Source organism: Grampus griseus, assembly GCF_964374135.1.
Source record: "Grampus griseus genome assembly, chromosome: 10".
In the NCBI taxonomy this organism is placed as follows: Eukaryota; Metazoa; Chordata; class Mammalia; order Artiodactyla; family Delphinidae; genus Grampus; species Grampus griseus.
The window spans coordinates 56,324,078-56,350,106 of NC_139004.1; the positions used below are offsets into that span (position 1 = coordinate 56,324,078).

General features: G+C 40.3%; 1 protein-coding gene across 2 annotated transcripts in view; it reads left to right on the top strand.

Moving 5' to 3' along the window:
• The window catches only part of ITGA9 (integrin subunit alpha 9), a gene marked incomplete at its 5' end in the record, with an annotated part of 366,449 nt that extends 345,149 nt beyond the window's left edge, over positions 1–21,300 (top strand). The window contains one exon of one of the 2 annotated variants that reach the window (XM_082664510.1): positions 1,981–2,662. In XM_082664510.1, coding sequence (XP_082520636.1) covers positions 1,981–2,079 — 99 coding nt within the window. In that variant the 3' untranslated portion in view covers positions 2,080–2,662. Of the gene's footprint in view, positions 1–1,980; positions 2,663–21,276 lie in introns of those variants that run through there. The other variant, XM_082664511.1, reaches the window with a different exon arrangement.
• Between the last annotated feature and the right edge of the window lie 4,729 nt (positions 21,301–26,029).

Consider the following 26,029-nt stretch of genomic DNA (forward strand, 5'->3'; position numbering starts at 1 on the left):
AGCTCAGAAGGTGCACATGACACATTCGCCCTGTCAACCACATCTTTATCTTTCAAGAATGAGATTTCAAGCAGTAACTTCTGAGTTAGACATTTCCATGAAGTCTTGGGTCGCTTTCCTGGCCTCCTATGGGTATGCTTTGAGGATGACAACAACGACCTTTTTCTAATTATCCAGAACATTCAAGCCAAGCCTTCTTTCCACATCCCTTGCAGAAGGGAGAAGGTGGTAGAAACTTAATGAGAGAAAAGTATATGGGGGTGTCATAAAGTGAGGTTCTGACAGATGTGGTCTGATGCTGAGAGGACATATCCAGGGAACTCAATGTCTGTCTGTGAAACGGGTCTTGAGGATCGAAGCTCAGAGCACAAGACCCTTGCCAACTGTTCTGTGGAAGCTTCCACTCCCTCCCAGCCGTCAGACTGCTCTCAGAGGGAACTCTCAGGACTCCCTTGGCAATGTGGGTGGAGGTGACCAGCACTGTCTTGGCAGCTCTCTTGACAATTCTCATTTTCACCTGGGCCAGTAAGCCCCTTTCAAGGAGTAGGAAGATGGTGCAGTGAGACTGTGGATGCTTGGTTCATGGTGAAGGAGTGTGAGGAAAGATGCACAAAGGAGTTGGATGTGCCCACAGCCTGGGTTTGCTTGACGATTTGTTTAGGGCAGGTTTTGTTTGTGCATCCCCCATTGGCAGCAGATTGCAGAGATTGTTAGTCTCAAGTGTTTTCAAATATGACTATGGAAATTATACACCAGTGACAGTGTGGTACCACAGACCTGCAGCACAGCCTCCTAGCAGTAAGCCAAGTGTGCATGTCTGTCTCAATTCCCCTATTCAAGAGGATCGAAACAAGGATTTGAGGGCAAGTCATTTATTTGGAAGATAATCTCAAGAAACAGTGATAGGGGACCAGGGAAGAGAGGGCAGGGAAGGAAGCTAATAAAGGATGTGTTATCAAGCTGGTTACCACTGCGGGAAAGTTCCACACGGAGCATGCACCTCAGCGTTTCGCATCCAAGGAGAGAGGGAGCTGGGGTATTTGTACACCAACTCCAGTCAGTCATGTTTAAGGGCAGATGCAGGAAGATGTCTGATCTCAGAAACAGAGGCCACTAATGCTAGGGAGCACAGGACAAGAGATACCAGGTCTTCCTGAGCTTGGGAGAAAAGGTCAGCTTTGGGCTACAAAAAGTTACTTTTATATGGCAGTAGTGCCTATGCTGACCATGTGAAAAGAAATGGAAATTCATCTTACCCTGTATGAAAAGCCATAGACATCGGAAGGAAAGGTCTTTTCAGAACTAAGCTAAAGGAAACTGCCATCGTGGCTCAGGAGGAGTTGCCAGTTTTAGGGGGGTACACACTGCCAGCTGTGTGCACGGCAGCTCGGCAGCTCTCGGGGGTCACAGATTTGAGTGAAAGATCTGGAGGACAGCAAGATAGGATGCAGGTCTGCAGATACTTTAAAACTCCTATTGTATGAGAGCAGTACTTATCAAATTATTCTGCAATGGCTAATCTCTCTCAGGATTTAATAGATTTATCAAAAGCCAGATAAGCTTGGGAAATAGCAAGTCCTTTCTTAATCCTTTCCTAAAAGGTTGATTTGATCCTTTACTGTTCTACTGTACATTACGAATCTCTTAAAGAGTGTATCGTTTCCAAACTTATTTGACCGTGGAATCTGTTTTACTCCCAAACAACCTATGAATAGCTCAATAACTAGTTTTCCCCAGCATACGGTTTGGGAAACACTCCACCAGAAGCACATTACAAGGAACAAACAACTTATCATAAGAAAGCTTGCAGGAAGTCCATGCATTTTGAAAAGTGGTTCCGCATGATGCTTTTTCTAAATCAGCCCAATCTGAGGCGTTGTGAGCATAGGTCATGTCTCCTCCGGGTCCAGGTGGCTTGGGAATCAAAACGGTTGATTCCCCAGCATCTCTAACCTGGCGCCTCCTCTTTCTGCCTTTCAGATGGGCTTCTTTCGCAGAAGGTACAAAGAAATTATTGAAGCTGAGAAGAACCGTAAAGAGAATGAAGACAGTTGGGACTGGGTCCAGAAAAACCAGTGACCTGCCACCCCACCCCACCCCGGTCATGTGGCCCAGTGGTTCGCCTGTCTTCCTGATCTTTGTATCTTCCATATTTGGAAGAAAGAATCTTCTCCAGATTTTTCGGAGGCCCCACGATGCTGTTCTCGTCCTCGTTCTCTCAAGCCCAGGTGCCAACCTGAGGCAGTCACTTCGGCCAGGTCACCTGACTGGAACCACCACCACTTCCTTTTCCAGCTGAACCCACAACTTTGGAAAGCCGGCTGCAGAGCCAGGCGATATTTATGGATGCAACATGCGTGGTCAACCCTCAGGGGAAAACTGTTACCTAAAAGTATTTTTATAAATATAAGCCTTTTATACTGATTGTGTCTTTATATTTGTATCGATGTTTTATTATTTCTATTAAATGGTTATATAGTTCACTCAAGCACTGATATCTGGCCTGAAATCTTGGAAATACTTGTATATTCATACAAATGTTAAAGGATAAAGATCTTATTGTACTCTGGAACTTGCTGTTAAAGAAGACTCAGATGAAATCATCTGAAGAAACCTCATGTGATGAATCCACCCAGCGGGTGGTGCTGTATATCAGCTGTGGTTTGGGGCTGAGCCCGAAGGCATCTCACATCTCTGTTGCCTGGAGTCAAGTGCGGAATAATGTGCTGAAGAGCCACGAGAGTTTTTTCATCTGTACCGTTCATTGGAAGATTCCCAGCAGGAATTTGGATGGAAAAACCTGATTCTTGAGGTCTGTTCTGCATCACCTTATAGAGCAGACATTCCACCCTCCTTGCACTTAAATTAAGACATGAAAGCTTGGAGCAATGCCATTTCATCACTGGTAAACCTCAGAATGGCATCTCATCCTGGACATCGTGCATCAGAGTCCGCATACCACCGGGACTGAATTGGTGCCCACCAAGCAGAGACTTGTGTCTGAGTGCTGTGATGTGTTATCTTTTCATGTTAATTTGAGTCCAGGGGTCTCCATTATCCCCATCACTCTTGCTGTCCCAGCTAATGGTAATTGCAGTGTCCTTCCCAGAGATGACCATTCAACCTGTCCTTATTTTTTTTAATCGTGTCTTAGGTGGAATTCTTAAGAAGTGGACCCTGAGACAAGGATTTTCACGCAGTAACTTATTAAGGAAGTATCCCCAGGGCACACCAGTAAGGACACGAGGGAAGCAGGACACAGAAGGGGAGGAAGACAGGTAAGGGAGCCATTTCAGGGCAGGTCCCGTGCAGGGGGTCTTCAGCCTGATCCTGCTGGGGGGCTCTGGAGGGTAAGTTATGCCTCAGAGTTGTCCCAACCCGGGGCAAGGGAGCTGAGCTTTCATAGTCTTGGACCCAGGAGAGATGTAAACTTTCTGCTTTCACTTCCTGCCAGCAAAATAGCCCCAGTAGCTCAGGAGCAGTCCTCAAAAAGAGGGCTGCACCCCCAGCCTGGGAAGCGCACAGAAATAATGCAAAAGAAATGATGCAGAGGGATCTGGGCATAGCACTGACGTCCTCGCCTATCCCCTGTACAGGTGAATGCTGAGTTATGGCCTTCACTATCCAAGCTCTCTATTTGACAGTGTTCATTACCAGACACGCAGTGCTGTCCAGATTTGAGTGCAGTGTGATTCTCTGAAAGGGCGAGGTGGTGATGGATGTAGCAAGCTCAACATCATGCCTGGCCCGTAGTGAACATTCAATAACCATGAGCAGCCCTGGCTGCTTTTACCGCTGCTGGAAAACCATCTGGTACAGGGGAAAACGTGCCGAAGAGCAGGGTCTGACAGAGTCCTTAGTCACTTATCACAGCCTGCTCAAGCCCCGGGTACAAACAGATGGCATCAGATGAGAATGAAACAAGAAACAAGACCAGGCATCTTTCTCATAGGGCCTTGTTGACTGGGAGCTAAGATGTGCGGGGGCCCGTGAGTATTGTTGAAAAGACACAGAACTCAACTTCAGGGGAGATAGGTTTTTCCAGACACATAGTTGGCTAATGCTTGCAAAGATATCTAAAGTTTTGGCAAAATTATGAGGGTGCTGGGCGGTTGCAAACCTGGCAGGGAGCACACGTGTCTTTTTGTTTCTTACGCAGTTGACTCTGACACAGGAAGATACAGAATACATCATGCTCCCCTTCCAGTTCTCACTCAGAGTTCACCTCTGACAGATATGTATGGGGCCCCTGCTGTGCATCAGGCCCTGTGCTAAGTGCGGGGGGTTCCCCAGTGAACACCACCCCACATTTTGCCCCAGGGGAGGCAGATCTTCCCACAGTGGGATCGTGAATTCCTTTACGAGACCTCATCTGCAGCCTTCCTTGGATGGACTTCTGCTTGTTGTTTCATGTTGTCCTTTAATAAATCATTTAGGATTCTTAGGTGGTAGGCCTGGGACAGCTCCATCAGCAGCTTTGGCCAAATGCACGACTAGCCACAGCCAGCCTCCTGCAAGGTGTGCAGACGCATGGGAGACAGTGTAGCAGGATAACTGGCAGGCACGCGGTTCTGCCAGCCAGAGGGGAAAGCCTCACCAGGGGAGGGGCAGGCTCCATAGCCAGTCTCAGAGCTGGGATCCATGTGCTTCTGGGTGGTTCTGAGTGGTGGACACACGAGTGGTCACATACCCAGGAGATTACTAAGACTAAATAGGGCAGTTTTTAAGAAAATCACGCTTGGCCTCCACTGGAGGAAATACTGGCAGCCACTCTGGAACCTGTATGGGGAGGATGGTACATCTGCTTATCTCCTGATGCTGAGTAGGCGGGGCAGCATGGACTGGGGAGGTGACCATTTAGCACAGAGATAGGGAAGTTGAGCAGGTTATCAGCGCTCTCAGCTTGGCCGGTTCACCAGCTCCATCCAGTTCAGAAGCCCTCAGTAGGCTCTTGGGGGAAGCAGACAGGATGGGTTGGTGTGTCTTTGTTCCTTCTCCAGAAGGTTCTTTTAAAATTCCACAGTGCCTTCCAATTTCCACCTTTCCTGCTTCTGCGGGTTCACTGTGGAATGCCATCTGATGTTCTCTTGCACAGCATTATTTAAGTCTGCTTCAGCTTTTTGGTTGTGTATTCACTAGGGTTATAATCAACTGTCAGAAGGATTGAGGTGCTCTTTAAATATGACAAAAGGACCTTTGTAGAAATTAAGTGAAATAATGCCCCCTTTTCAAAAATGATTCACTTATGCTCAGTTTACATGGGACTCAGGAGTTTGGAACATCACCTAAGTGAGCCCTGGACCTGTCACAAAGAAGAGGCCATGAGGTTCAGGAACGAGGGGACACTGGCAGGAGTGAGTGGGTCCAGTGGCTTTACGGTGACTGACAGGCACACGGCCAGAATCACTTGCTACTGAGGTCACTGAGGCTTTCTCAGTCAATTCTTCAGGAAACTTCCATCAGCATTCTGAAGTTGGGTAAGCTTTGTAGAAAATCCGATGGAAAGTCCTCCTTCACCAAATCATATGTAACCTTCAGCCCTGGAGCCAGAGGCAGGGAGGTTCAAAACAAAACCAGCAGGCCTCCTGGAAACATCAGGGACCTGTTTTCAATGTGGATGTGTAGCAGGTCCCTTAGGTGGTTGTGATGGGTGCTGATATGCTACCTGTGGAACCGTAGCAATGTCGTTTTTAAAAAAGGTTATTCTACTTTTATTTTTGGATAAGGCATCATATCAGGGCAACGCAGTTACACTCGGGTTACCTGTAAAACCTACACCTGATGAAACCTGCACCTAATTCAGACTTCCCGAAATGTAGAGGCAAAGCAAAGGATTGGTATTTGGGGGAGATGGCCTTTTAGCAGATAAAAGGCAGAAAACGAGTGTCCCTTAGAAATGCTCCAAGTATGCAGGGTTTTAGTCCATGTGTTGTTTTGCTATATAGAGCAAGAATATACACAGTGGAGAATATGTTCTGAAGCAAAGAATGGCTGAAGGGTTAGGATACAAAGGCAGTAGGGCCAAAATGAACCTTCTAGAATGTCTTCTGATTTTCAGCATGTGAGGGGGATAATGAACAAATGTCCCACGTGATGCAGTGCTTTGTAGCACAATGATCTAGATTTCAGACTGTGTTAAGGTTTTTTCAAATTCTAATGTGCACGGTGTGACCGGCGGAGTAAGTTTAAAAGCTTTAAGAGTGTGATGAATTGCATGGCAGGCACCCACGCTAACTTCACTTCCAGAACTTGATTGATGCATCTGTGTACGTTTCCGTTGAGGAATTTCAGTGGGAGGGGTGTTCCTCTTCACAAAGTCGCATGTATTCAAGTCTGTGCAGTCACTTCTAATTCACTTGCACTGTTTGGGAAATGCAGGTTTACAAAAGTACGTGTTTGGAATAAAAAAACGACTACAAACGATTTGGGAGTTAAGTCTGTAATTTCTTTTGCTACTGAAGTACTTGAGCCTTTTTAGGCTGTTAAAGATGGGGTTTCGGTGTAACACAACATGAGCATTTAAAGAGCCCATGCAGGTTCGTCTAATTGCACATAAAGAACCCACTCAATGTGTCCGAACTGTCCCTAGTCTTTGGCCTCCATTCCATGGTCGCCACCTTCTCTATGCATCACCCACCTGCCCAGGGCCACACCTGGGACCTTGGTCTTAGGATGAACGTGCCCAAATTAAATGCAGCTGATTCCTCGTTTTTAGTAGACTGCTTCCTCATGTGTCCGCCAGTCATGAAGCATTTTCCCGGAAGCCTTTTGGTAGCATCCTTACACATTTACAAACGTGTTCTCTTAATTTTTGATCCCCTCCATCTGTCTAGTTATGTCCCTCTTCTTATCTCAAATATTGTTCATTTGTGTGTTTTTCTCTTTTTTCTCTAGATGAGACCAACAGAGATCATTTTATTGATCTTTTCAAGAATAAGCCTTTGGCTACACCAATCAGGTGTACTGGTTTTTGCTTCCTATTTCATTAATTGGTGCTTCTGTACTTGTTAAGATTTATATATACTCCCCTGTGGTTAAAATTCATACACACACACACACACACCCCACACAGTATATAGAAGGGGGTCTGAAAAGATACACACCAAGGGGATAAAACTGGTTGTCTTTAACTGGGTAGGATTGTCAGTGTTTTTGCTTTGCATTTTGTTTTGTTTTTACTTGTCTGAATTTTCATGTTCTACAGTGAGCATGTATGTCTTTAGTAACAATGAAACATATGCAAATTACTTTTAAAATAAAGTTACCTCTGGGAGAGTATGAATTGCTAAACCAAGAAAGATCCCAAATTCTAGGTCTCAGAAGAAAGAGCTTTGTTTGCAACAAAGAGCATTGATGAGCCTGACACTTAGGACGATGGTCCAGTGAGAAATCCCAAGATTTTTCATTCGGATGCTTCCTGGCTTAACAAGACCTGCCGGATCACCAATGCTGATTAAGTATGCTTCTCTTGTGTTGCTCCACCTGTTTCCTTCAGCCAGGAAAAGTCCTTGACTAACTCAAAGGAATCAAAGATACAAAACTAAGAGGAAGAAAAATGGCCAATTAGTAAATTCTGTCTCCCATTCAATCAGGAGTTGTACAGTCCACTGTTCTTTACCTCTGGTCCTTAAAGTCTGTCTATTCATCAGGATTTTGCTTAGTAATAGAATTAATGGGAGTGCTTAGTTAGAGCTCTGTCTTTACTATCAAACCACTTGGCAGCTATCCACCAGCAAGGCCACCCGACCCTGAGATCATGTCCATTCATTCTGTGTAACATCCAACTAAAGTGGATATAACGAGATATGGCCAGCTCTGCCCTGAAATCTGAGGCTGTGACATCTGGGCCTGCTGCCAAACATCTGCTTCGCCTCAAAGTCTAGTCCGGATCAGTGTGTGCTTTATTTGATGTGATTCTTCTATAATTGAAAAAATACCTAAAAACTTAAAGCAAATCTCAATAGAGGTATAAGTACTACCTTCTGAAGACACCAAATGGATTAATAAGCAGGGGGCATTTTTAAAAGGATCTCCAGAAAAACTTTCTTCTAAGAAATGGCAGATTTGGAAAAAATGAAATGCTCTCCAATATTACGTCTATTCAGAACCCACCTTATCAGTTAGAAGACTGTTTGGCTCCATATAATAGAAAAATCCAAAATAACATGGTTTAAACATGCTGGAAGTATGTTCCTCTCTCACATAAAAGAAGACCAGGTGTGGGCCATCAAGTTCTGGAACAGCAGCTTCATGGATGATCAGGATACCAGCTCCTATCTTTCTAGGCATGTGGCCTCCATCCTTAAAGTTACCTCGTGGTCCCAGCTGGCTACCAGTGTACCAGCCATTGTGTCCACATTCCCAGCCAACAATAGAGGAGGATAAAATGGCAATGCCCCCTTGCTTTTAACTGGCCTTCCCAGAAGTCCCATACAGCACTGGCCAGAAATTAGTCATATAAATGCACCCATCCACGAAGGAGGCTGGGGAATGGATTTTTAAGGAATAAGAGGAGAATACATATTGGAGACAACTAACAGTTGCCACACCCATTGGTATAAGATACTCAGAATATAGCTTCCTTAAGCCCTAAATACGTACCCTTCAAATCCTTGAGTCTGACTGGATTTGAGCAAGAGGAACACCTTTATTTGGGGTGGGTACTTAGGGTACAACAGAGTTGGCTAATCATATTAATGTCCGCACAAAGCTCTTTCTTGTTTTATGTTATTTTTCTCCTTTATCCCCCGCCATCCTCATTCACATTCCTCTCTCTCCTAGAGGCACCAAGTCTAATGAATTGAATACATGTCTTTAGAAATGTAAGCACATAGTATTATTTTGTGTGTTTCACTTAAATGGTATTGAGCCTAAAAGCTCAGGTTGTGGTTTCATTTTTTTGAGGATGTATTCATGTTGCTGTGGTTATGCAGCTCTACATCCTACATTGTTTCTACCGCATTTTACTACTCCAGCCCCTCTGTAGGAGACCTTTGACTGCTTGCACCCTCCTGCTGCAATGAACATCCTCTCCCATGTCTCCCGCTGGGCCTGAGCTAGAATCTCTTGTGGTCCATATTACATATATTACATCTTAACATGGTTACAGTCTCCTTTTCCAGATTCTAAAATGACCCCACAGTGGATGCTCTCAGCAGCAGTGCATGTCCCTGCATCCTTGCCCATCATGGAATTATCTGACTTTCTTGCCAGTCTTGTGTGTACACTGTTGTATGGAGTTAGGTTTGAATGTGTTTGACAGCCGTACACATGCATCTCTTCATATTCTTATTGGCCATCTGGGTTTCCTTTTCTGGAATCAGTTTCACCTCCTTGAACAGTCTCTCCATTAGATTTCCAGAATAGTACGCCTACCACCTCCCTGGCCACTTCTCAGCCTCCCTTGCAGGTTCCCACTCTTCTTCCCAGCCTCTTGATGTTGGAACTTCTTGCATCTGTACTCCTTGGAGATCCCCATCCAGGCTCCTGGCTTTACGTGTCACCTACAGGACCCAGGTGCCTCCAGTCTGGTCCTCTCCCCTGAATTCTCCACTCACTCAGCTAGATCACAGGCTTCTCAAACTGAGCATGTTCAAAGCTGGACTGCTGCTGTCCCCATCTCAGGAAATGGCAGCTTTATTCTTCTGCTTGCCCTGGCCAAAATCCTTGCAGTCATCCTTGACTCAGCCGCCTCCCACACTACAACCACTCCTTCAGAAATCTCTGCCAAATGGTCTTTAAAAAACAAAACCACTAATTCAAAAAGGTACATGCGGGCTTCCCTGGTGGCGCAGTGGTTGAGAGTCTGCCTGCCGATGCACGGGACACGGGTTCGTGCCCCGGTCCGGGAAGATCCCACATGCCGAGGAGCGGCTGGGCCCGTGAGCCATGGCCGCTGAGCCTGTGCTTCCGGAGCCTGTGCTCCGCAACAGGAGAGGCCACAACAGTGAGAGGCCCGCGTACCGGGAAAAAAAAAAGAAGTATATGCACCCCAACATTCAGAGCAGTATTTTTACAATAGCCAAGGTATGGAAGCAACCTAAGTGCCCATCAACAGATAAATGGGTAAAGAAGATGTGGCATATATATACAATGGAATATTACTCAGCCATAAAAAAGAATGAAATTTTTGCCGTTCGCAGCAACATGGATGGAGTTGGAGGGCATTATGCTAAGTGAAATAAGTCATACAGAGAAAAATAAATACTATATGGTATCACTTATATGTGGAATCTAAAAAATACAACAAACTAGTGAATAAAGCAGAAAAGAAGCAGACTCACAGATATAGAGAACAAACTAGTGGTTACCAATGGGGAGGGGGGAGGGGCAATATAGGAGTAGAGGAAAAAAAGGGTTATTATGGGATTATATGAACTCATCTGTGTGAATCTTTTGAAAATTGTAAAGCACTCATTGCCAGGCAAACTTAAGAGCTTTCAGGATCACTCAGAACCATCCTGTGTCTCTGTCCATACCCACTATGACTGGATTTTTCTTTATTTCCTTTTAGTTCTGTCCATTTTTGCCTTTTATTTAGGACTGAGCCTATTTTATTAAGTACCTAAAAGTTTAAATTATCTATCTTTTCCAGATCAACACTCTATCATTATGCAGTGATCTTCTTTTTCTCTAGTAATACTTTGTGTTCAAGTCTATGTTGGTTAGTGTTTATACAATATATCTTTTCTCATTTATTTATAGTCTTTCTATTGATATATCCTTATATTTTGTATGTATCACTTGTAAACAGAATATAGTTGAGTTTTTAAAATACATTCTAACACTGTTTGTCATTTTATTAGAACATTTAGTTTATCTGTACTTATAATTATTAATGAAATAATTGGATTTATTTCTGTCTTATTTTGTGGGGTTTTTGTGTGGGTTTTTTTTGCCTATCTTAAGTTTCTTTTTCTGTCCTTTTCTTCTTTTTCACATTGCGTTCTTCCCCCCATTAGTCCTTCTTCTTTTGTTCTTTAAGTGGATACCCAGATACCCTAGAACTTCAAGACTTACCATAGTTTACTTGCCTAAACATACCACAGTCTAAAGTTAATAACTCTCCTTTAATGCATTTTAAGTTTATACTTCAACATCATAAGTCTTTTGTTTTTGTGTTTTTGTGTTGAATATTCTGTAGTAAAATGTTGCTCATGTATTTGCCACCTTCTCTGTTCTTCATTCTTTCATCTCAGATCTTTCTTCCTGGGGTCATTTTCCTTATGCCTAGTACATCTTTTAGAATTTTCTTTAGTGAGAGACTGCTGACAGGCACTATTTCAGTTTTGTTTTATTTGAAGCTTCTTTAATCTGCCAGATTCTTGACTTTTTGCTGGCATAGAATTCAGCAGTTATTTTCTCTTGGTGGATAAATATATCATTTCATCTTCTGGCTCCTGTTGTTACCATTAAGAAGTTGGCAGTCAATCCATTTGTCACTTCTTTAAGAGGGATTTGTTTTTTCTCTCAGGCTTCTTTTAAGGTTTTCTCTTTGTTTTTGTGATCTGTAGCTTCACTCGGATGTGAAGGTGGAATTTCTGCTTATTCTGCTTGGGATTTGCTGGGCTTCTGTGGTTTGATGTCTTTCATCCATTCTCTTCATCTCTGTAAATATTCTCCATGCTTCATTTTTACTTTGACTCCTTCTAGAACTCTGATTATCTAAGTGTGAGACTCTCTCTGTCCTTCTTGCCTCTTTGTCTACCTTTCCTGTTTCCGTCTCATCATCTCTCTGTGCAGCATCCTGGAATATCTCTTCTAGACTACTTTTGCATTCACTGTCTTTTCAGCTTGTGTCAAATCTGCTTCTAGAATTGTTTATTGGGATTTTCATTTCAATTACATTCACATATCTAAAAGTTCTATTTAGTTCTCCTTCAGATGTGATTGGTAATTCTTTGTATTTTCTTGTTCACTACATGTGCTTTCAAGTTTCTTTTGTATCATTACACATGGTAATCATAGTTTCTATTTTATATCCAATACATGCAATGTCATTGTTATGTGTCTATTTCTGTTTTCTGCTTTCTGGGGTTTTTTTCCCTGATGATTCTCATTCACGTTACCTTGTTTCCTTGTGTAAATAGTGGATTTTTTTGTTGCTTGATTGATTGTTTTTTGTTGGTCTGTATGTTTTTTACTATTAGCTGCTTATTTTCCTTGGAAAATTATTTGTGGTAATTCTTTGAGAGATAGGATGGAGATGTGCTCCTACAGAGAGCATTTGCTTCTGCCTCTGCCAGGAGCTAGTCTGGGACCATACATTGAGGTTTTATGGACCACCCATGTAGTGTGAATTTGAACAAATCTATGATAAGGCCAACTTGTGGTTGTTACTTCTCAGCAGTGATATTTCCATCACCCCCTTGCCCACCCTGTGCCCTACTCAGCACTGAGGCCACTCCCCTCAGTTGAGTACTGGTAGGAATGATGTTTCTATTTCTCTTACATGGAGGTTGTAGCCCTTTGAGCTCCCACTTTATGGGCCCACGAACCCTGCAAAGCCATGAAAACCAATCTCAACTTTGTTAGGTTGACACCTGCTCAGGACTAAAGTGACTGCAATCCTCCACTTACCTCCCCACATTGCCACCTTCACTCAGATTTTGGCTTGATAATTTCATACTGTTACTGAGTCCGAGCTCATACTGTTCACCACACAACAGGCCAATAAATGGAGAGACGCGTTGTTGGGGCAAAGAATAGCGACTTATTCAGAAAGCCAGCAGACCAAGAAGATGGTGGACTACTGTCCCATAGAACCATCTTGCCAGGGCGTGGATGCTAGTTTCTTTTATAGAACAAAGTGGGGGTAGCGGGGGTGAGGAGGTAAAGTCAAAAAGGCAGTAAGTTTTTGCAACTATTTTCTGGTTCTGGCCAGACTCCAGAGGGGATGTGTTAATTTCTTCTTTCCTGCAGCCATTCATAGGCGGGCCTGGTCAAGATGTTTGCTGTGAGCTAAACAAAGATATTTTAGTTTAATGCTCAGGCTTGGGAGACAAGGTTCCCAGAGGTGGGCCATTATGTATACTTTGAGCTATAGGCAACATCCCTTGAGTAATTAACTTGTAGCAAAGGCAATAGAATACAAAGGTTAAAGTAAAAGAAACAGATCCAACATGGAGTCAGATTTGTTCTTCCCTATTACAATACATTTGCCATGTCTTCTGTGCTTTTAAGAACATGCTATTGAAAATATTTTATTCTTCGTTTTTAATATTTTTGTTGTTGTTGGGGGGCTTGATCTACCTTTATTCATGGATTATAAGCCTAGATATCTATTTTCTAGGTATCTAATCTAATCAGTTTGTGTGTGTGTGTGTGTGTGTGTGTGTGACGTTATATAAAATATTTCAAGCAAACAGAAAAGTTAAAATAGTTTTATGGTAAATACCTGTGTACTCACCATCTAGATTCTGTCCATTAGCATTTTACTATACTTAGTTTATCACAGATCTATCCATTCCTCTCTCCATCCATTCACATGTCTGATTTTTACATATTTCAAAGTAGGTAGCATATACTAGTACATTTTCCCCTGAATGTCAGTTGTTTTTGTATGTTTGTTTGAGTTGTTAATCCAGTTATATTTTTCATTTCTATAAGTTCTATTTGATTCTTTTTTAATCTATATAATCTCTCATCCCTGCACATATGTTTAAGCTTTTATTTTTAAAGTATGTTAAACTTATTTTATGATGTGTATGTTATTTCCAATAACTGATGTCTTTTATTATCATTGTCTGTTTCTCAGTTGTGGTGCCGTGTTTCCTTTGTGTTTTGCCATTTTTTCCTGTCAATTGCTTGTTCCCCTCAGAGCTTATCTGTGGGAATTTGAGGTAGTTTCCTCCAGGGAAGATTTTCATGTGCTTCTGCAAAGTGGATGAGAGAATGAATAATCTGGGACTGTTTTAAGCTAAATTCTTGCCTTGAGTTTTTTTCAGACCACCCAGGGAGTGTTGTAGGCAGCCTGCAAACTGATGTCAGAGCAGGAGCAAGGCTATAAGTTCTCTGAGGAGATATTTTTTTCTCCTCTATTCAACACCAGGATTCTAGTCTGGCCATTTCCTTGGTATACCTTGGGATGGGGCAGCAGCAAGTTGACTTCTCATTTAGCCTTATGCTGATGGTACAGTCCTTTGGTGTCCCAGATTCAGGAAGGGAGAAACCCCTTTCAGATCGCCCTCCTTGAGTGATTCCAGGACTATGTCTCCTGTGCCCCCTTCCCTATGACGCTATAAAAATTCAGAACCAAGTTTTCCCAGTTTGGCAAATGTTTCCAAGGCACAAGTCAGCTTCAGCATTCTGCCTACCACCCCTACCTGGGTTCCCCACACCCCTGAACTTAGTGCTTATCCTGGATGTGCCTCCTTTTCTTGCCATTTTGTCAATAATTTAAGAAAAGCAACTATAATATTTTCATCTTGCCCTTTTAGATGATTTCAGCAGAAAAGTCAACCATGCTAGCAGAAATAGAAGTCTGTATTTCTCTCTATATTTGAAATATGTCATAATTTAAAATAATCTGATAAAAAGAAAAATCTAGAAACTTCTACTCTCAAGTAATTCTCATGTGCTCTATTAAGAATTCACTTAGGGCTTCCCTGGTGGTGCAGTGATTGAGAGTCCGCCTGCCGATGCAGGGGACACGGGTTCGTGCCCTGGTCCGGGAAGACCCCACATGCCGCGGAGCGGCTGGGCCCGTGAGCCATGGCCATTGAGCTTGCGCGTCCGGAGCCTGTGCTCTGCAATGGGAGAGGCCACAACAGTGAGAGGCCCGCGTACTGCAAAAAAAAAAAAAAAATTCACTTAAACTCTAACATATGTGAAAACTGATTATACGAGATACTGAAAGCAAGAAGATGAAAAGCTCTGTTCAACATTTTTATGAATGATTTATTCCCTCTGGGTTTTTCATTTAAGTTGATCTACCTTTGAGTTGAAGGTTTTATTAATGATACTGCTGTTAATGTAGCTATTGGCAGTAACTATGTAGTAAAACTTATTTTTACTATACTTGTTATTGTGTGCTGAAACTTGTATGAACATATGAGCTGATGGAAATAAGTATAAATTAGTTTCCTACTTGTCATTGCTTAATGTCAGCAGCAATAATTATTAGGATTTATTTTTTATGGTGCTTGTGTGTCCATAGGAAATGTTGTAAACCCAGACTTATTAGAAATGTCTAAGAAGTTTGGGATCTGAGAAGATATATAACTTCAGACAAATAGGTGGTCTTTCTTTACACCAGGCTGAGAAAGTACACCCTGACAGAAGCCAAATAATTTCTTGAGTGCTCCTTGAAATCTTTTGAGACAAAAACAATAATATTTATACAGGACCATGAGGACTGGGTGGCTATGGGCCTCTGAGAATGAGTCTATATCTTAGAATACCAATGCCTTGTGATGTGATTTTGTTTCTGTGTGGACTTGTTCTCCGACTAGTGGGCTGAGAGTCAGATCTCTGAGAGGAGGGCAAGATCGAGCAAAGGTGATTCGCAGGGTTGCGTTTTCATCCTCAAATCTTCTCTCTGACCCTCCTTCGTCCCTGCTAAGTTAGTTCCTTAGTGTGGGGGCTTGAAACATGGGAATAACAACATATATTGCATAACCCAACGATAGTGAATGGTATAGCTTCCTAAAGGGACCCTACATTACCTTATAGTCTTAGAGCTACCCCAGGGTGGGAGGTAGCTCTTAGACACTATACGTTAGGTATTAGAATATTATAACTCCTTCCACAAGTAAAATACACATTATTTATCAACCTCTTCTGAGAAATGATGGCCGTCTGTGGACTCTCCATGTAAGACTTTCCTAGGATATTTGTAATATCAAATATCTATCATGTTCTCATTATGTGTCCAAACCTGTTGGTAGATGATGTGTGAATGCAGTATGGGGGCATGGCTGAGAGGATGAGCTCTTGATTTAGGCAGATCATAGGGCGAACAGCCAACAGGAGAGAAGTACCCACGAACAGCAGAGGGCCACCCCCACAAGGGCCCTGAGGGGCCAGGAAGGAGCCCTGGTCATTGGAGAAACAATCCCACTATCAGCACCACAGTGCTGTGCCTGTAATCTCCCTAAAGGATGGGCTGGCAGCAGGAGGAGCCCTGGTCAGTGGTGAGACAATGCCCACCACCACCACAGACCCATCATGTCCCAGAACCTTGCTTATGGGACCTTAGAAAGAAAATGAGCTCACCTAGGACCGCCCCCCCCCCGACCATGCACACAGGGAATAATGCAGCTGCACGTAATCATGATCATGCCAAGAGGTGATTCAGGAATGCTTGGTTGCATGATTCTGGCTGGAGTATAGATTCTTGGGTATTGTGTGATTATGGCTCGTCTATGCTTTTGTAATAGCAAGGTCTAGCATCTATCAGTTACACCTAGAATCTGAATCTTGGAGTTGTCACCTTCTCTGGAGATCACTCGCTACAGGAATTTTTTCTTTGGCATCCTTGAAATTCCATTCTTCAAGTCTCTGCTCAAAGGTTCTCATTGATGAAACATTCACCATACTTCTCTGCCCCACTGGGTCAGTGCTGCTGAACCCTGGAGCTCCCTCTGTCTCCCCAGCCCTCCCAGCCATCTATGTCACGTCTCCTTTATTGTTTTTTTTAAAAATACTGGTAAAATACACATATCTTATATTTTTACCATCTTAAACATTTTTCAGTGTACAGTTCAGTGGTATTAAGTACATTCACATTGTTGTGCAACCATCACCACCATACATCCCCATAACTCTTTTCATCTTGTAAAACCAAAACTCTAAACCTATTGAATAATAATTCCCCATTCTCCCCTCCCTCCAGTCCCTGGCAATCACAATTCTACGTTCTGTCTTTATGATTTTGACTACTCTAGGTACCTCATATAAGTGGAATCATACAGTATTTGTCTTTTTGTGAATGGCTTATTTCACTTAGCATAATGTCCTGAAGGTTCACCCATATTGTAGCATGTGTCAGAATTTCCTTCCTTTTTAAGGATGAGTGATATTGCATTGTATCACTATACCACATGTATATATACCATGTATATATACCATATATACCATGTATCAGCTATTGTGAATAATGCTGCTATGAACGTGGGTGTACTAATATCACTTTGAGACCCTGCTTTCAATTCTTTTGTGTGTGTATATATATATATATATATATATATATATCTCCAGACATGGAACTGCTGGATCATATAGTAATTCTATGTTTAATTTTTTGAGGAACCAAGGAACCACTATACTGTTTTCCACAGTGTCTTTACCATTTCACATTCCCACCAAAAGTGTACAAGGGGTCCAATTTCTCCACATCCTTGTCAACACTTGTTGTTTTCTGTTTGTTTGTTTATTTGTTGACAGTAGCCATCCTAATGGGTGTGAAGTAGTATCTCCTTGTAGTTTTCATTTGCATTTACCTAATAATTAGTGATGTTGAGCATCTTTTCATGGGCTGATTGTCATTTGTATATCTTCTTTGGAGAAATGTTTATTCAAATCCTTTGTCCATTTTTGAATGGATTTTTTGTTGTCGTTGTTGTCAAGTCTTAGAAGTTCTCTATATATTCTGGATATTAAACTCTTGTCAGATATATGATTTGCAGATATTTTCTCCCATTCTGTGGTTGTCTTTTTAGTTTGGATAGTGTCTTTTGATGTGCAAATTTTAAAATTTTTCATCAAGTCCAATTTGTCTATTTTTTCTTTTGTTGCCTATGCCTTTGGTGTCACATCCAATAAATTGTTGTCAAATCCAATGTTGGGAAGCTTGTGTCTTGTATTTTCTTCTAAGAGTTTTATTGTTTTAGGTCTTACAGTTAGGTTCTTGATCCATTTTGAGTTAGTTTTTAATGTGGTGTTAGGTAAGGGTTCAACCTCATTTTTTTGCATCTGGATATCCAGTTTCCTAGTACCACTGGTTGAAAAGTGTTGAATGGTTTTGGTACCCTTGTCAAAAATTACGTGACCAAATATGTGAGGATATATTTCTGGGGTCCTTACTCTATTCCATTGGTCTATATTTCTCTTCTTCCCTCTGTACCCCCAACCTTCCCAGCCATCTGTCCCAAGTTTCCCTTTAAAAATAAAATATCAACTTTGTCTCCATGACAGCATTCAAAGCATATGAAAAGAGCTGCTATATAATCTATAAAATTTCTCTTTCCTGCATAAAGAAATCTCTAGTTCCTAAAACTATGTTTATTACAGCTTCCACATCCTGTACCATCTCTGACATAAATAAGAAAATAACTGTCACCCTGTAATGAAGCTACCCCTCAAATTTCCCTCCTTGCTTTGAGCTGCCAGCATAGAACTAAATTCAGTAACAAGAATTTTTATCTGTCTTGTTGGCAGCTTTGCTACCACGTTGACTCATATTAAGATTGTGGGCAACTCCTAGGTATTTTAAAATTCACTCCTATAAAAGAAAAATGAAAAGACCTTCCTGATGCCATTTGTTTTAATTCTGAAAGATATTTCAAAAAAGTGCAAACAGTATTATAACAAATGCCTAGGAACCTACCACCACTTTGTCACATTTGCTCCAAGTATCTCATTGGATTTTTAAAACTTTTTTTGGAAATAATTATAACCTCACAGGCAGTTGAAAAATAAGAAGTCCCATGTACCCTTCACCTAGCTTTCCCCAATGGTAACATCAAGCATAACCATAATACATACAATATCAAAAAGGGGAAATTGATACTGGTACAATCTATAGATCTTACTCAGATTTCATCAGTTTTTATATACATTCACTCATTTGTATGCATGTGCGTGATCTATAGTTCTATGCAATTTGATCACATGTATAGATTCCTTTAACCACAACCACACTCAAGATTAATTACCACATAATGTTGCACACCTGAAAATAATATAATGTTACGTCAATTATATCTCAATTTAAAAATTTTTTTAAAGATTAATAACCACAAAGGGACTCCCTCATGCTACCCCATAACCCGACCCCTAACAATCATTCATTTCCACCTCTATAATTTTGTCTTTTAGAGAATATTTTGTAAGTGGAATCATAGATTATACAACTATTTTCTCCATTTGTAGATTCTAGTCAGATTTATTTCTATTCATAGAAATTGTCCCTTTTTTCCTCTCTGCAGGCAGTATCCACTTTACGTATGTGTGGAAAGCCCTCTTCAGCCAGGTTGGAAAAGAAGGAGGAGGGAGATTCCCAAATCCACTGAGAAAACTGAATTAATTTTCTCTGAGAAAATGCAGTTGGTATTAAGTTTCCATAGGGGTAGCACTACTATTCTATTATCATCCTATGGACACATTATGGATTCAATAGACGTTTTTGACTAGACAAAGTACTATTCATAACATTGCTCCTGTGAAAAAATATATCCCAAAGTCCAAACTGGAAAACAACCCGTTTATTGGTGTTTGCAAACGTTGTGTTGGAATTGTGTGCCCAACTTTGCTTTGCCAAACATTGTGTGGGCTTGGAGTAACTTTTATCTGACTGGGGTCAGAGAAACAAAAATATTCACATTTCTTTCAGTTGTGGTAAAAGAAGAAAAAAAAATATATATATATATATAACCTTTGAGATTGGCTTTTTCACTCAGTATAATTCCCTTGAGATCCATCCAAGTCGTTACAGGTATCAATCATTTGTTCCTTTGTATTTCTATAGTATTCCATGATATGGATGTACCCCAGTTTGACCATTCAACTGCTGAAGGGCATTTGGGTTGTTTCCAGTTTTTGGCTGCTACAAATAATGATGTATTATGACAATTGTATTTCAGGGTTTTGTGGCACATAAGTTTTCATTTCTCTGTGATAAATACCTAAAAGTGAGGTTACTGAGTTGTAAGGTAAGTGTATATTTAGTTTTAAAACTAAACTGCCAAATTATTTTCCACCAGCAATGTATGAAAGATGTAGTTTCTCTACATTCTCACCAGTATTTGGTATCATCACAATTTTTTTTTGAGCTGTCTAATAGGTGTAATATCTCATTGTGGGTTTAATTTGCATTTCCCTAGTGGCTAACAATGTCAAACATCTTTTCATGTGCTTATTTGTGTCAGCATATCCTCTTTGATGAAATGTCTTTCCAAGTCTTTTGCCCATTTTCTAACTGACTGTTTGATATTTTACTGTAGAGTTTTGAGAGCTCTTTTTATATTCTAGATACTAGTCCTTTGTTAGCTACGTAGTTAGGAAATATTTTCTCCCAGTCTGTAACTTGTTTTTCACTTATCTATTTATCAATTTTTTTATGGATCATGTTTTTGGTGTGAAAGAACACATCATCTAACCTGAGATTGTGAAGATTTTCTCTTATTTTTTTTTCTAAAAGTTTTCCAGTTTTGTATTTTATATTTAAATCTATGACCCATTTAAGTTAATTTTGTATAAGGTGTGGGGTTTTTGCATTTTTTGTTTTTTGGCTTTTTTGCTTTTTAAATAGACTATTTTTAGAGCGTTTCAGGTTCACAGCAAAATTGAGCAGAAAGTCCAGTAAATTCCCATATCCTCCCTGCCCCCAAACACACTCAGCCTCCCCCACTTTCAACACCATGGAGCACAGTTGTACATTTACTACAATCAATGAATCTAGACTGATACATCATTATCAACCAAAGTTCATAGTTTACATTAGGGTTCACTCTTGATCTTGTGAATTCAATGAGTTTTAACAGAGGTATAATTATATATATTATTATATGTATATAAACAGAGGTTTTAACAGAGGTATATTATATACAGAATAGTTTCACTGTCCTAAAAATCCTCAGTGTTCTGCCTATTCATCCTTTCTACCCCCCTAACCCCTGGCAATGACCTATCTTTTTATTTTCCCCCTAGTGTTGCATTTTCCAGAATGTTATATAGTTGAAATCATACAGCACATAGCCTTTTCAAATTGGCTTATTTCACTTACTAAATTAACACAAGTTTTTCCCACGTCTTTTCATGGCTTGATAGCTCATTTCTTTTTAGCACTGAATAATTTTCCATTGTATAGATATACCACAGCTTATATAGGCATTCACCTCCTGAAAGACATCTTGGTTAGTTCCAACTTATAGCAACTATGAATAAAGCTGCTAAAATATCTGTGTACGGGTTTTTGTGTAAAAAAAAGTTTTCAACTCATTTCAGTAAATACCAAGGGGTGAAATTGCTGGATCAAATGGTAAGAGTAGGTTTAGTTTTGTAAGAAACTGCTAAACTGTCTTCCTAAGTGGCTGTGCCCTTTTGTATTCCCACCAGCAGTGAATGAGAGTTCCTGTTGCTCCACATCCTTGTCAACATTTGATGTTGTCAGCATTTTGGATTTTCATCTTTTTAATAGGTATGTAGTGGTATCTCATTGTTTGAATCAAGGTTCATTATTAGCCTATGACAGTCCAACTGCTCCAGCGTGTCAGCTATTTCAAATATAAAAACAAAACATCTTGATGAAGTTGAAGCCCCTTTGTCCCCAGTCCCTAGCCCTATTCTCCTCCATTTCTCCTTTCCAGGAAACCACCACTATGAACTCAGAGTGCATCTTTTCAGTCCTTTTTTTACATTTTCAGAGACTTATAGATATGAATCTATGAACAAGATTTATATGTTTTATAGGTTTTTAATTTACAAAAATGCTGTCATGTCGTATGCATCACTTTTACTTGCTGATTTTGCTGAACATTTTGTTTTTAAGACATTTTCATGAAGCACTCTTGGGTAGTCAGAGCAAACATCTTGCCCCATTGGTGACACATACAGACAGTCCCTGATTTATGATGGTTTGACTTATGAAGGTACAGAAGCAATACACATTCTGTAGAAACCATACTTCGAATTTTGAATTTTTATCTTTTCCTGGGCTAGCAATATGCAGTAAGATGTGGTCTTGAGATGCTGGGCAGCTGCAACCCCCAGTCAGGCATGCAATCACAAGAGTAAACAACCAATACACTTACAACCATCCTGTACCCAGACAACCATTCTGTTTTCCCTTTCAGAATGGTATTCATGAGCTCTACCCACCACCAGTCCCTCCTTCCCTTGTGGAAGTTTCCTTGTGGAAGGAAACTTCCACAAGCCTCTTAGATAGCCTCATCCACCAGAGGGCAGACAGCAGAAGCAAGAAGAACTACAGTCCTGCAGCCAGTGGAACAAAAACCACATTGACAGAAAGACAAGATGAAAAGGCAGAGGGCTATGTACCAGATGAAGGAACAAGATAAAATCCCAGAAAAACAACTAAATGAAACGGAGATAGGCAGTCTTCCAGAAAAAGAATTCAGAATAATGATAGTGAAGATGATCCAGGACCTTGGAAAAAGAGTGGAGTCAAAGATCGAGAAGATGCAAGAAATGTTTAACAAAGACCTAGAAGAATTAAAGAACAAACAAACAGAGATGAACAATACAATAACTGAAATGAAAACTACACTAGAAGGAATCAATGGCAGAATAACTGAGGCAGAAGAACGGATAAGTGACCTGGAAGACAGAATGGTAGAATTCACTGCTGTGGAACAGAATAAAGAAAAAAGAATGAAAAGAAATGAAGACAGCCTAAGAGACCTCTGGGACAACATTAAACACAACAACATTCGCATTATAGGGGTCCCAGAAGGAGAAGAGAGAGAGAAAGGACCTGAGAAAATATTTGAAGAGGTTATAGTCGAAAACTTCCCTAACATGGGAAAGGAAATAGCCACCCAAGTCCAGGAAGTGCAGAGAGTCCCATACAGGATAAACCCAAGGAGAAACATGCCAAGACACATAGTAATCAAATTGGCAAAAATTAAAGACAAAGAAAAATTACTGAAAACAGCAAGGGAAAAATGACAAGTAACATACAAGAGAACTCCCATAAGGTTAACATAAGGTTAACAGCTGATTTCTCAGCAGAAACTCTACAAGCCAGAAGGGAGTGGCATGATATACTTAAAGTGATGAAAGGGAAGAACCTACAACCAAGATTACTCTACCCGGCAAGGATCTCATTCAGATTCGATGGAGAAATCAAAAGCTTTACAGACAAGCCAAAGCTAAGAGAATTCAGCACCACCAAACCAGCTCTACAACAAATGCTAAAGGAACTTCTCTAAATGGGAAACACAAGAGGAGAAAAGGACCTACAAAAACAAACGCAAAACAATTAAGAAAATGGTAATAGGAACATACATGTCAATAATTACCTTAAACGTGAATGGATTAAATGCTCCAACCAAAAGACACAGGCTTGCTGAGTGGAAACAAAAACAAGACCCATATATATGCTGTCTACAGGAGACCCAGTTCAGACCTGGGGACACATACAGACTGAAAGTGAGGGGATGGAGAAAGATATTCCATGCAAATGGAAATCAAAAGAAAGCTGGAGGAGCAATACTCAAATAAGATAAAATAGACTTTAAAATAAAGAATGTTACAAGAGACAAGGAAGGACACTACATAATGATCAAGGGATCAATCCAAGAAAAAGATATAACAATTATAAATATATATGCACCCAACATAGGAGCACCTCAATACATAAGGCAACTGCTAACAGCTATAAAAGAGGAAATCGACAGTAACACAATAACAGTGGAGGACTTTAACACCTCACTTACACCAATGAACAGATCGTCCAAACAGAAAATTGATAAGGAAACACAAGCTTTAAATGGCACAATAGACCAGATAGATTTAATTGATATTTATAGGACATTCCATCCAAAAACAGCAGATTATACTTTCTTCTCAAGTGCACACAGAACATTCTCCAGGATAGATCACATCTTGGGTCACAAATCAAACCTCACTAAATTTAAAAAAATTGAAATCATATCAAGCATCTTTTCTGACCACAATGCTATGAGATTAGAAATGAATTACAGCAAAAAAAACGTAAAAAACACAAACACATGGAGGCTAAACAATACGTTACTAAATAACCAAGAAATCACTGAAGAAATCAAAGGGGAAATCAAAAAATACCTAGAGACAAATGACAATGAAAACACAATGATCCAAAACCTATGGGATGCAGCAAAAGCAGTTCTAAGAGGGAAGTTTACAGCTATACAAGCCTACCTCAAGAAACAAGAAAAATCTCAAATAAACAATCTAACCTTACACCTAAAGGAACTAGAGAAAGAAGAACAAACAAAACCCAAAGTTAGCAGAAGGAAAGGAATCATAAAGATCAGAGCAGAAATAAATGAAATAGAAACAAAAAAAATAATAGCAAAGATCAATAAAAGTAAAAGCTGGTTCTTTGAGAAGATAAACAAAATTGATAAACCATTAGCCAGACTCATCAAGAAAAAAAGGGAGAGGACTCAAATCAATAAAACTAGAAATGAAAAAGAAGTTAAAACAGACACTGCAGAAATACAAAGCATCCTAAGAGACTACTACAAGCAACTCTAGGCCTATAAAATGGACAACATGGAAGAAATGGACCAATTCTTAGAAAGGTATAACCTTCCAAGACTGAACCAGGAAGAAATAGAAAATATGAACAGACCAATCACAAGTAATGAAATTGAAACTGTGATTGAAAATCTTCCAACAAACAAAAGCCCAGGACCAGATGGCTTCACAGGTGAATTCTATCAAACATTTAGAGAAGAGCTAATATCCATCCTTCTCAAACTCTTCCAAAAAATTGCAGAGGAAGGAACACTCCCAAACTCATTCTGTGAGGCCACCATCACCCTGATACCAAAACCAGACAAAGATACTACAAAAAAAGAAAATTACAGACCAGTATCACTGATGAATATAGATGCAACAATCCTCAAGAAAATACTAGCAAACAGAATCCAACAACATATTAAAAGGATCATACACCATGATCAAGTGGGGTTTATCCCGAGATGCAAAGATTCTTCAATATATGCAAATCAATCAATGTGATACACCATATTAACAAATTGAAGAATAAAAACCATATGATCATCTCAATAGATGCAGAAAAAGCTTTTGACAAAATGCAACAGCCATTTATGATAAAAACTCTCCAGAAAAAAAAAAAAGAATGGTATTCATTAAATTACATGAGATATTTAACACTTTATTATAAAATAGGCTTTGTGTTAGATGATTTGCCCAACTGTAGGCTAATATAAGTGTTATAAGCACATATAAGATAGGTTAGGCTAAGTTGTGATGTTTGGTAGGTTAAGTGTATTAAATGCATTTTCTACTTAAGATATTTTCAACTTACAGTGGATTTATCCAGACTTAACCCCATCATAAGTCAAGAAATATCTGTATAAAATTAGTTCATTCCCTTTTAAAACAATCATGTTGTAGTCCATGATATGTTATGTAGTCCATGATATGATATTAGTGCATGTTATTTATTCATTCCAGTCTTAGTGAACATTTAAGAAATTTCTAATCCCCATGATATAGTTACACAATCGAATTTTGGAACCTACTTCTGAATGAAGTGGGAGGAAAGCAAAGAATCTAGCTCCCGGCTTCCCCCTGGTGGTCAGGATACGTCAGGGCAGCCTTTCTAACAACTGCTCAGAAGGTATGCGGATATTTTTGGTATTTACGGGAACAGAACATTTAACTTCCTAAAACGTCAGTGGAATAGGGCTGAGGGGCAACAATAATCAAAAAATTAAGTGATGCAATTAGCGGGAGTAATGAGGAAAGGAAAGCAAGCAAGCATTTTTTAAAAGAACAAGGGCATTCCCTGGTTGTCCAGTGGTTAGGACTCTGTGCTTATACAAGCCACAAGGCACGGCCAATAAACAAACAAACAAACAAACAACGAAAATGCTTCAACCATAAACTTATAAAAGCAATTTTTGAATTTGGCATTAGTTTCGAGTTGCAGAACTACTGAGAAATTGAGAATTACAGTGAAACATAGAACGTGATCCTTACTGAGATGGGGCTGTTATCTGTGGACTGTTTTGTAACCTATTTTCCCCACTCCCCTCCAAAACTATATCACTGTCAAGGCGAGTCACTCTTAATCTCCTTGTAACCATGGGTGAAATGCCACTAAATCAATGGA